General features: G+C 39.7%; 1 protein-coding gene across 1 annotated transcript; it reads right to left on the bottom strand.

The window, feature by feature from the left end:
• Positions 1-557: 557 nt before the first annotated feature.
• Positions 558-7,727, bottom strand: CYP7A1 (cytochrome P450 family 7 subfamily A member 1). Its single transcript, XM_076329669.1, has 6 exons — positions 7,596-7,727; positions 6,024-6,264; positions 4,744-5,357; positions 3,272-3,402; positions 2,137-2,312; positions 558-1,511 (listed from the first exon to the last, which is right to left on the bottom strand). The coding sequence occupies exons 1-6, from the start codon at positions 7,673-7,675 to the stop codon at positions 1,212-1,214; spliced, it is 1,542 nt and encodes a 513-aa protein (XP_076185784.1). The 5' UTR covers positions 7,676-7,727; the 3' UTR covers positions 558-1,211.
• Between the last annotated feature and the right edge of the window lie 4,652 nt (positions 7,728-12,379).

Raw genomic sequence — 12,379 nt, 5'->3', positions numbered from 1 at the left:
GTGAGATGATGAGAGGTTTACTTTTGAGTCAAGAACAAAAGGTCAGTTCTTAGAAACATAAAAAAACAGGATAACAACAATATTTTAAGTCCATTTGTTCTTTTCATTGGCAGATGATAAGAAAGCTATTTCTTTCAGCCTGAAGTAGTTTCATTAAAAAATTGACTTTTCTGACATCTATCCATCCATCCATCATTTGCAGCAGAAAAGGACAGGGATATTACAGAGAACCAAATTATATTATCCCTGGAACAATTGTTCTTACAGACATGCCACCACTAAAAGTGAAATGTGTGGGCATACTACCCATGGTAACTTTAATGGAATTAGACTAGGAAGACTTAAGGAGTATGACCAATGGAGGCTTATGGAAATACAGAGTTCAGAGAATGGTGCAAAATCCAACCAGAACCACTGGTGAATATATGGTGGCTATTTATTTATCTCCATATTGGCGTTTGAGCTGGCTAGTTTAAAGCTGGCTTCGGTGGTTTGGGTGTAAATCTTTGAGAATGTTAAGACATTAAAATGACAAATAGTCTCGAGACGCATTTGGTTCAGCCAATATCATTTATTTTAATAGAGTTACAACTTTCTGAAGAGAAGTATATTACAATGAACGTAATACAAGTTTTGCAGTTTCACTAGAACGTGAACATTTTTGTAGATTTTCTTCAAGTCTTTTTCTTGTTTTTCATAAAACCATAAAGGTACTTCCCCAGGAAACTCTCCCCTCCCCACCGCAAATCTGCCTTTACACAACAAAATTTTTATTTCACCTGTGGGGAGAACCACCGTCCCCAACATTTCAATTATAAAGAAGAATAAGTTTTAACTGTAGTTGAATTTTGACAATTATTTTGAATTAGTTGATGAAATTCTAACTAACTCTGGGAAAGTATTTGCTGACAGAAAAAAAAAAAAGAACGACTGCACATGCACAATTCAGAATCTTAACTTGCATTTCGAAATGGTTGGTAAAAGGGGAAACATTTGTATCAACACAGGGCATTAAACCCACAGCATGCTGGTGCCGTAACGGTATACATTATGCATTTTCCATTAGACTGATGAATTAGCATCTTCATATAGATTTTCCCCCAAGACTTGCAACGTTTCATTTGCATATATATATAAAATATATATAAAGTATATGTTATATAGTGTACTTATATAGTACATAGTTTATATGTATAATATAAAATATATATTCATAGACATTTCAGTCTATACCTGAAATCGATGTCATTGGCTGGTTGCAAAATACCCAGTCCTGCACGGGATTGATCTAAAGAAGGACATTGCACATTATTGTCCACAAGCTCTATCTCAAAATATGAAAATATCAAAGCCAAAAATTGTTTAATTTCATGGACAGCAAATAATCTGCCAGGGCATTTTGCTATGCCTGTCCCAAATGGCATATAGTAATACTTTAACTTGCGACCGTTGCGGTAGAAGTCAGTCTTTTCTTCTCCATTCTCATTGAGAAAGCGATCATATTTGAATGTCTGTAATAAAACCCACAAAAGAGTTACTCGACATTTGAATACCTCCGAAGACTAGATAATGCCATTAAGACACAAGATGCAGGCTGGGAAAGAAGAGCCTCTAGCAGTAGGCGTTGTACCGTAGCACCAGGCCCTGTGGTGCTGTTTTGGAAAGGGTAGCCCCTGAGAAGCGCTGGTATGTGGGACATGATCCCAGGTTCTTTGCTGATAACTCTCCTTTTCTTTTCTGACCTCTTAAAATAAGGATGATAACCTGCATCCTTGTTCATGCAGCAGAACTGGAAGATTTCTCATTCTGTGCCTTTGGGAAAATATTATCCTTACCCTTGTCCTCCATCGAACCCTCCCATAATGGTGATCTTTCCTCACTGAGGAAGGCAGTAAGTAGAAGGCTGTCTTGGGCTGGCAGCACGCTTTTTGGTTACACTAAAACATGTTTTGCAAATAGTACTTGCACTGACTTTATTCTTTTTTTTGCCTATCATTACGGCTCCAGGTGTAAGAACAGACTGTCTGGAGTACAACAGAAAACCAGCTGTGGGGTCACCCCTGATAAATGCTCTACTAAAAGGCATGTTAGCTTCTGCTAGAGCTCAGAGTTTAATGCACTTTGATAAATACTTACCAAGGGATCAGCATAGATTTCTGGATCAAAATGCAACAGCTGAGGATAAAGAGCTACAATATCATCACTGCGAATGTTGTAAAAATTGTTCTCTAAGTGCAAAGTGAAATCCTCCTTGGCAACTCGGAAAGTCATAGACGCACTCGATAGCCTCATTGCCTCCTTGATGATGCTGTCTATAGGGAGAGGAAAAGGAATGATTACCATGGAAATAGAATGTGCATGTCCTTGTGGGAGGTCATGCATTTTGAACTATTTCAAACCCATTATCAAACCCTGCATCTATTAGAAGAAATATTTTAACAATAACTTTCTAAATGCCTAAGAAAGTATCTTTCTCATTGCCTTTTAGCATTATTATCCTTTCTGCAGATAACACAGAGAACATAATACACTTTCCCCTAGTAAAACAGTTACAGCTGGGGCAACAGAATATTTGAAAATGAGACACGTTTTCACTCTGAGGTAAAGAACAAACCAGTCAAAACTGGAAACATAACAAAAAAAAGAAACAGTGCAGTGATCAGGACTTTCTGGAACTTTAAGAGGTAGTGCATAGAAACCAGTACTCAGAAAAAGTAACTTGGGGTTTTTTTGCTTCAATATAAGCTGACTTTTTTTTTTTTTTTAAAGCAACAGCAGTTAAAGGGTGACATTTTCAAAACTCTCTGTAACTTGGACACTTTGAAAAATGTGCCAATATTTCAAATATTTGAAAAATATTAAGAAGAAATAAAAGTAATGGTATTAGAAGATATTGCTTCACATCATAAGAATTGGGATATAAAATTTGGCAACACCCTTTTATTTGATCTAAAGTCATTACCAAACAAAATATTGTTCTGAATTATCCATGGGTCTCCAATACTATGTTATGTAGCTGTGTAGCAGTATTGAGACATGCCATTACCCACAAAAAAAGTGCTATTCATGTGAATTTTGTTACTCTCAGTACCACCTGGGACGTTGGGATGACTGATTGTGTTGACTATTGCTAAGGAACATACAGTTTTTTGTTCTAGTGTTTGTTGGCTAATTCCATTGTAATCCTGTAGCAAGCATTTATATGGTAACAAAGAGAAGACTGTGAAAATTGTGGGGTGATTTCTGTTACTCCTGCATAAAATAATCATACCTAGTACTGGCATATTATCCAGCTGTTTTCGGTTCAAGGAAATATGTTTGCCACCTAAGCTGATCTTCTCTCCGGCACTTTCCAAAATACGTTGCACTTCTTTGGTAGCAGCTCTCATTGCTTCTGGACTCCTAAGATCAAAAAAGCAGAAGTATAATATAATTTTACACTTAAGAATGCTTTAAAAAGGGATTTTGCCATTAACTTTCTTCCTGACTAAAATTTAGTTTGTTAGCTGACAAGTACAACCTTCTAAAATGAAAATGTTGCGGCAAAACGCTGCAACCACATTTTTTCATGTCTTGGCAAAGGTACGATAGCTTCAAAAAAAGGAAAAGAACCCCAAGTATTTGATTCTGTCTCCAATGACAAGTGGGACAGAACTGATGTGCATAACTCAGGTAATAAACAGTAACATCACTAAAAAGCAATGCCAAGAATAAGAAATAAAACAATCAGTTGTAGATTAGGAAATAGCCCCACTGCAGGTAGAAAGTTTAGAAACAGGATCATAGATCAGTTTTATAACATCACTTATCCTGGATGATGTCCTATTATGTGGCAATATTCTGTCTAGCTAAAAAGAATCTTCCTAATACTAAGTGTCCACATAGCATCCTTCACTGTCTACACGTTCTTACAGACATGGAATATATGAGCTATGGGGAAATACATATAGATAATAATACAGGATGCAATAGTGTCTTGATGTAGGCACAATCAATCAGGGTGTTAAAAGACTCCAAGGCCAGAAGACCTAAAGCCAATGCATTCTTGGAATGAAAAGTACTAAAGAACCTCAGGTAATAGCATTGGCAGGTAGATATCAGGGTGCAAGCCACTGGCTAAATAAAAACCTCAGCAATTTAGATATATACTTAAGAGTTAGTCACGCTGAGGTAGATTATATTCCACAGAGGCCCACTCTAAAATGGACATTTAATAGTATTATCTGAACTGTGCACTCCTCTCATGAGTAACAAGCTCAGCAGCTGCAGTCTACACTGCAGCCTCAGAAGGATCTATCAACGTAGAAACTATTTTCTATTAAGTATCTGTGAAAACAATAATGAAGTTAAAGCTCATTTTGCCTGCTTTAGTGAGAAGGTCTAAAAATGTCTGATTATATTGGAAGCCTTCAGTACAATTAATGTTCTGACTGCAACCAGCACTTTTAATGTCATGTCATATAGGTTTACCCCAAAGCTTTCTTGACAAAGTATAGCATTGCCCTGGAGTGGGCTTTTTTGAAAACCTTCTGCAGAATTGCTCTGTGGTACCACTACTTGGTCTCAGACGAGTGAAGGGGGTTTCTGTGGAAGTCCAGAACAACATGCCATTTCTGTTGTAATCAGTAAGCTTTTTGACACTGATGAGGTATCAAGCAGTGGAAATTGCCTGTATTCATGAACTGGTTTCTGAAAGATAACAAACATTTTTCTTGTTTGGAAACAAGAAGCATTGGGACTTACTTAAGAAGATAGAACAAGCTCCAAAACGTGGCAGGAATGGTGTTGGCTTGTGAGGCCCAGAGCACCGCCACATGGGTCTTTGCTTTTTCCATGTCATCGAAGGTTGACAGAGTGTCATTCAGGAACATGCGGAGGGTGACAAGCTCAGAAAGGTTGTCCCTCTTCAGGAGGTTCTTGTGGAGGAGTGCCTCTCCCAGCTTCTCACGTGCACTGTGGGCACTCTTGAAGAGGTGGATAGGCAGCCCCGCCACGAGGGCTGGAAAGATCCTATCAAATTCCTTGAAGTTTTCGAGGGCATTTAGGATATGAGCTCTCTCAGTTTCCTGCTTTGATGATAGATTTTTGTCGTGATTTGAATTAAATTCTTTACCAAAAAGTGTTAAAAAGCCAGACTCAAACATCACCTGGCAACAGAACATATAAAGTCCTTCTGTCACCCAGGCATTAGACTGAAGTTTAGATGTTCTTGACTGCAGCATGACGTACTGTAGGTTTTCCATCATTGCTTCAATGAGGGCATCTAGGGCATTACCTTGAAGGGTTCTAATGAAAGTCTGATGAAAATTTTCAGTGGTGTTTCCCTCTGCTGGGTCAATGCTACCATGCCCAAAAGCCTGTGACAAAAAAAATTGTATGCATGATAAATAAGGCCTGCCATAACCTTGATGATAAAGTCTAACAGAAACTAAAGCCAAAGTATAACTTCATAGCTTACTAGAGGGAAGGGCTATTAATACTAGAACTGATACTTTCTCAGTGAACCATAGCAGTTAAGTAGGCAAATGAAAATAGATTCTAATAGATGCTTACAAATAAATGGACATGGTTACCTAGACCTTCATTCAACTCCCATTGACATCAACAGGAGACTTTTTGCTTACTTCAGTAACAGTTTGACTGAGCTCCTACTGTGTTGCATCATTTTTTAAGGCATTAGGACCAAATCTTCTGTAGTGGTGAGCACCTCCTGAAGAAGGTTTCAGCTTCAGCAAGCTATATGATAATTTTGCAGATGGTGCTAACTGTATTTTTTCTTTAGCAATTTGGGATACTACATGACTAAATAACGTCATTCTTAGAGAATCCAAATCACTGCGAATTTCCTTTCCATTAAGGAAAGGGAAAAAAAGACCCCAATGTTTTAAACCAATAGAAGTGCAGAAATGTGAACCCAATGATATTTCAAAGGCATAGTTATGCTATAGGGATTAACTGGGTACATCTGTCCTGACAGCAGATACTTTGCTTGTTAGATATTAAAACCATTTTTAAAGTGGTACCTTGGCAGAAGTAGCAAAATGGAACTTTTTCCAGTCCAAGTGTTTTCCCTGGCGTATCAATGCATGGTATGAAAAAGGGTCAGTGAGGAAATGAATGTATTTCCCTGCTACTTGGCAAGTGAAAATGTGGCCATGCTTCTTCTGCTTTTCTCTGAGGAATTCAAGGGGGTTGGCACTGAACTGCAAGGCACAGCCCAGGTATGGGAGGAACCCATTTTCAAGTGGTGGCTCACCTCGTCGCCTACAAAACACAAACAAAAGCTGAATTTAGAAGTATGTATAAAGATCTCTCCTCCAGGACTACCAGGTAAGTAAAATGATGATGCTAGGCTTTCTGTAATGTGAAAAATTGTAAAAAAAAAAACCCCAAGCAAATAGTATATTGACAAATAATTTTCTCCCCTTTAAGGAGTAAGCCTATTGTGAGGTCTATGGCATACAAGAAAGAATAACTTTAACAGCCTGTATTATAATAAACATAATAAACCACAGCTTGATGATGTCATTTTTCTTTTCCCTAGATCAGGAGTGTATTTTTCACTTGTTTAAATGCAGCATTGTTGCCACTAGCTAACATGCACAGTTATGCAATTGTCCCACAAATTAATAATCCATCCCACTAATATTGTCTGATACATTTTTGGGCAACGGTATTCACAATTCAATTTGAATACCAAGGGGAATAGCCTTTTGAGTGTAGAAAGCTTGTTGTGATTGGCATATCCCATTTGGACCAAATCCTGCTGAAAACAGTGGGAATTTTGCCATGATCTTCAGTAAGCATAAGAGTTAGTCTTTCAGGCATAGTGTCATTAAGCACATGCTTTAAGTTAAGCATGTGCTTAAAGTAAAGCATATGCTTAAACGGTATTTTTTATTCTCAGTCAGAAAACTACTTTCCTGCATAAGGACACCATAGCTGCTAAAATAACTTTCAGATAATACTTTAGCTTTTCTAGTAAATTCCTGATGGTTATTATCTGAAGTTAACTATTTTCACCTTTTTTATTAAACTTTTTCACGTAAAACAAGAAAATGACTGCTGAAAAAATACAAAATTACAATAGGTAAGCAAATTACTTGCTCCTTATGTAAATGTGCTAGTAGGATAAATGCTTTTAAGGAATATGTATTTGACATAGTAAGGTACAGGCATATTATCTGTATTAAACTGTGTAACTAGATATGATAGACTGATAATATAAAAATGTTTGTAAGTAGGTATTAAACTATAATTAGATATAAGTAGGTATTAGCTGTGATCACAATGCAGGTAAAACAATAGCCCAGTAGTTTAGGAAATCAGAACACGCATATTCATATTTTAATTACCTCATTTATGCATAGATTTGTATCTACAGCTATGTCTAGGCATTACCTCACTATTATTAAAAAGCCCATACACAAAAATTCTGTTGTAAAATAAATCTCTCAAAAGACCTAACTACAGTGTTGCCCATGCTATCCTGCACGATAGTCTTAAGATTACACTTCTTTTAGTTATGTACACAGTATATTTGACAGAAATAAAGGCTAGGTACACTGAGATGCATTTACAAACAGATTCCTTACCTCCTCCTCCTCCCTAGAAGAAACCAAAGCCCACAGCAGAGTATTATCACTGTTCCCCAGATCCATGATGCTATGAACATTTCTGGTAATGCCCAAAAACTTCCAAGTGGAAAACTGGTGACTACCAGTATGGCAGGAGAGGTGACTGAGAATGATACAGAAGACAGGTCACGATTTATATACAGTAGCTGCACCACTGTATCTAATGGCATTCAGTCAACCTAGCAAGCTATTGATTAACCATTTCTGGAGAGAGCCTGTTTTGTCTCTGTTCTGACATCTTTCTGCAGAGAGCTTCGCTGGATTGATGTAGACAGTTGCAGACATGGCCTTGAGCTGATGTCACATATCGGTAGCGGTTCCAAAGTAATCAAACAGCTGTAATAGTTGATAATTTGAAGGTCTGTCAGGTGTGTTTTGATCTATCCTGCAGATTTACCAATTGCAGTTTATAGTTCAAGTTTAGCAATATATGAAATGGCTACTGACAGGTGTCCCCAGGACTCAGACTGGGCTAAATGGTGGCTGCAGTTCGTGTTGTCCTTTATCTGCCACCCTGCTCATCCCCTCCCTTATCCTTCTTGTGGGACTGCCCTGGCTCTGAGGTAGCACCGCGAGAGGGAATGGTGGTGGGTTCGGCTGCAGGTAAAGGGATGGCTGCAGTGATGGACTTACTCTTTCTAACAACGTTTCTCTGGTAGAAAGGGAAAAATGGGCTTTCTATAATGCAGTGTGTGAAAGAAGAAAGCAGGATTTGACAACCATGTTTTTTTTCTTCAATGTCCTTGGATCACCTTTTACACTCCCATTTAAATCTTCTGCTTTCTACCTCTGCTCCAAGCTGTACAGCACCACTTCAGTTAACTTTGCTGCCTTGGAATATGGTCTCTGGTCCTGTTTCAGGAAAACCCTGAAAAATGTATTGAATTTTCAGCACCTAGAGGAGCAAGCCCCTTTTTTTTTCTCTAATTCAGTCCTTTCTGCTTAAATGTATCCCTAGGTACCCATTTTCTGTTATCATCCACATTGAGTTCTGCCATGCTGTGTCCATACATTGCTAAGTCCTTTCTAATGTGCTGTGTAGGCATATTCCTAGCCCTGAAGAGGTGCCACTTCAAGTATAAGTGCTGCAGAGTGGCCAGGAGAACAACAGGAGAGACAAATATTGCTAATTCAGGGGGAAAATGATCTAGGTGGGAGAAGGAGAGAAAGGAGTAAAGAAGACCTGTGTGGGAGAGAGGACTGGGTTAAGTGGGGGACCAGCTGCAAAGGGCCAAATGGGAGATTGGAACAAAAAGTCTACTAGCTGTGGGCTGGAGATAATCCAGGCATAAAGTAACTGCAGGAGGTATTGCAGCTGCCCAAAGGTCAGTGCTGGGAGTGCTCCTGGACGTGCTCCTATTTGGTAGAGAGCATGTCAAGCTTCTCCTTGCTGTTTTCCCTCAAGGCTAAGCTGTGGGGAGTAGGAGAACACTTTTAGTGCTCAGAAGAGGGAAAAGGGTAATCTGGGATGAATTTAGTGATCATTAAATAGAAATCCGCTCTTGTGTTCCAATTAAAGACTTCAAGAAAAGTTAAGGAAAAAGTCATGAGGGCTATGCTGCTTCTTGTTTGAAATGAGTAAGTACCATGACTAACTTGCATAGTGAGGGTTGTTGGATGGCCATTGAAAAAAAGGGAATGGCTATGTTATTTCTCTTATGATGCTAGTTTAATCACTTGAGATTAAACTTTTTTCCCTTTCTGTTGGTAACTTGTGAGAGTTCAAACTGTGGCTTGCCCCTAGCATCTGGCATTAAGCCATTGAGGAGGCAGCTCAGGTAGCATATAGTGATGTCTCATTAGTCATTCAGGGCCTAATATATTTCTAAGAGAGAAACTGATGGGTTTTAGTCACTTTTTCAGGCCCACTTTTGTACCAGTTTTTGTTGGTGTCCCTACAGCTGTATGATAAAACAGTAGAGATTTGGACTTTTCACCGAAGTCTGCCACTTCGAGCACTACACTGAAGGCATTGAGCTGCAAATCTGGTAGATGGGAATATTGTCCTGGCTTCAAACCAAGGAAGGCAGTGAGGCATGGGATAGCTCTGTGCAAATGCCATTGGGTTTGAGGCAATTTTTAAGTTTCTATATTGAAGAAAAAAACTTTTTACAGCATTGAGATTTGCCCTCACTTAATCTAATAGCCAACTCCTTTTGCGTGCCAGCTCAAGATCCAGTCCCCCACCCCATTTCCACTTAGGCACAGGTGTTTCTTACATTTTCCTAGAAAAAATGCTTTTTCATCAGCTGAATTTAGCCTGTTATAACAGAATTGCTTTATAAAATCCATGCTTTCCCATTTCCTACTTTTTTCCATTACGGGAAATTTCAGTTCTGGGTCTCTCATCTTTGACTACCTCCTACCTTCATCCTAAACAAGCGTGATCATTTTATTATGTTTGTGCCTAATTCTTATTGCATGTGTAGGTCTCAGCCTTTTTATGTCCAAGCAACACTGAATAAGAAAGTTGGAAGCTTCTGCCAGTTTTGTGTCTAATACACAGGAATAATGTTTAACCAGCAACAGGTACCTGTGGCTCCTCACACTCTCATGTGTTGCACCAGGTAGAGCTGCCAGTCACACCTGCCTTTTCCTTACATGCTTTGGGTAGTTGTGCTGCAGTGTGATGGTAACATCATTTATAAACGGCATCCTGCTGCCACAACAGGAGTAACTTCTCTAAAGCTGCCTGCCTTCTTTCTCTTTTCGATTTGTACATATATAATAGTACTAAAAGTGTAACCAGAAGTAGGCAGAGAACAGGAGCTGCTTGGCAGCCTACCTTAAATAATTGCTCTTTCTGTCAGGAAAATCAAATGTGCCCTCTCTTTTCCATTTAAGAGACCTTTATGTGGCAGCACCCTTGGTAAATAACTATTATGACAGAACAGAGTCACTCTCACATAGTTTGAGGTGCTTCCTAGTCCTAGATCATCTCCCACCTAATTTCTTAAACAGGCCAATCTATTGCCCCAAAGCCAGCCAGTACTATAGTAGGCTGCAGCCTGTGACATATGTCCTTGTGATAACCGTAAGCAGGAGAGTTGTCTGCCACAGATACTCCCCCAAATTCAGCAGATGAGCAGTATGATTCTCCTTTCACTTATAACAGTGGGCATTAGGCTTCCCTGATTTTTCAGCAGCACCAGTTGGGTGCCCTGATGTTCTGGATGTGGTATTTTGGCATTCTACAGTTTCAGACAGAGAGACACACGACATCTGGCTGGGTCCCATTTCCCACTGCCAAAGCTCAGGTGGTTGTCACCAATCTGTATAGCAGGGCTTGAAGATACCGTGTTGTCCCACTGATTGACAGATATTACATTTTCTACAGCACATTGTGTGTTGTGTAGGAGGTTGGTTCTCTTGCCCCAGTCCAAAAGAGCAACCCATAGGAGTTATGGATGCAGTCAGAAAAAACATACTGATTCGTTTTGCCTTGGCTTTGTGAAGCAGACTCCTGGCATAAATGGTAAGAAGAATATTAGTGCAAAGAACTGACATGATTTGGGCTCAAGACTCACCTCAGGCCAATGACACCAGCAGGAACAAAGCACCACGTATCTCTGAATGTATAAGCCTTTGTCATTGCAGGTTTAAATATGGGTGTTCATCTCTTAAGAACAGTGGAGAACCTCAGCAATGCATTGGATGGTAGTTAGAGAATGGAAAACATTTTAACAACTGTCATTTGATCTTTTGGTTAAGCCCTAGTGCATACTAAGCTAGAACCAGTCCAAAAAGAGCAACTCAAGAGAACACGGATGTAGGCAAAGCAGAGTGCTGACATTTTACTCAGTAAGATGTGTTTAGCACCCACTCCCCCCTCAGCCCAGCTGCCCACACTGGCTGCAAGGTCAGCAGAGATACGGCTCTGCTTGTGTCTTCAGGGCCAGGACTTGTGTCGAGACTGATGCAGAGTTACATTGCACCACTTTCCCCAAAAGGGCACCATGACATCTTTCACCTAGATATGCCCACTGGCTGTGGGCAGAGGCTGCCAGGACCACTGTCTATCACCTCTGCTCCAGCCGGTGAAGTGTGTTTGGTCATGGCCTCCATGGAGCCAATACTGTTCCCATAAAGCAAACAGGCCCAGCTTACTTCTGGAGAGGACCTGCAGTGATTCCTGAAGCCTAAGAGAAACCTTCTGGCTGGCTTCGTACAGCTGCTCAGAAACAACTCACTAACCATCGAACCCCAGATTCATCTCATATGTTGCAGCTTTATGGCTTTTATTAGTCATGACCCACGCATGGTATTTAAATAGACAATAATAGATAGGCCAAGCTGAGGTGAATCATTTTTTCCAGGGTTACTGATGGCTTCATAACTCGGGATCACTGGTGCGCAGAAGGATGTGATGGGGTTACGAGAGGCTGCTGATTACATTTGGCAGTAAATAGCAAATTTGCACACAGCTAACTATAAAACCTGTTTATTCACTGGAAGTAAATAAGAGGTAGACCCTATAAAGAAATGATTGACTTTCTTTCTCTTGCACATATTGCAAGAACTGGGTTAATATCTTTCGTCAACAGATGAAAAACAGCTCAGCAGTGCGAAGGCAGCCCTGCAGTTCACAGAGCAGGAGCAGTCTGACGTGCTACAGCCAGGAGATGCAATTGCAGCTATGAACCATTTCTGCAGCTGTGAAAAATGTAAAAGGTATGTCAGAAAGGTGGAGCAATATGAAAGGAAAACCTGAACAAAAAGTTGCACAGCGTAGCTGATTGTAA

This window comes from Aptenodytes patagonicus, chromosome 2 (assembly GCF_965638725.1).
Source record: "Aptenodytes patagonicus chromosome 2, bAptPat1.pri.cur, whole genome shotgun sequence".
Classification (NCBI taxonomy): domain Eukaryota; kingdom Metazoa; phylum Chordata; class Aves; order Sphenisciformes; family Spheniscidae; genus Aptenodytes; species Aptenodytes patagonicus.
Note: the sequence above shows the minus strand (reverse complement) of the source record. Positions and strands in the feature narration are given on the sequence as shown.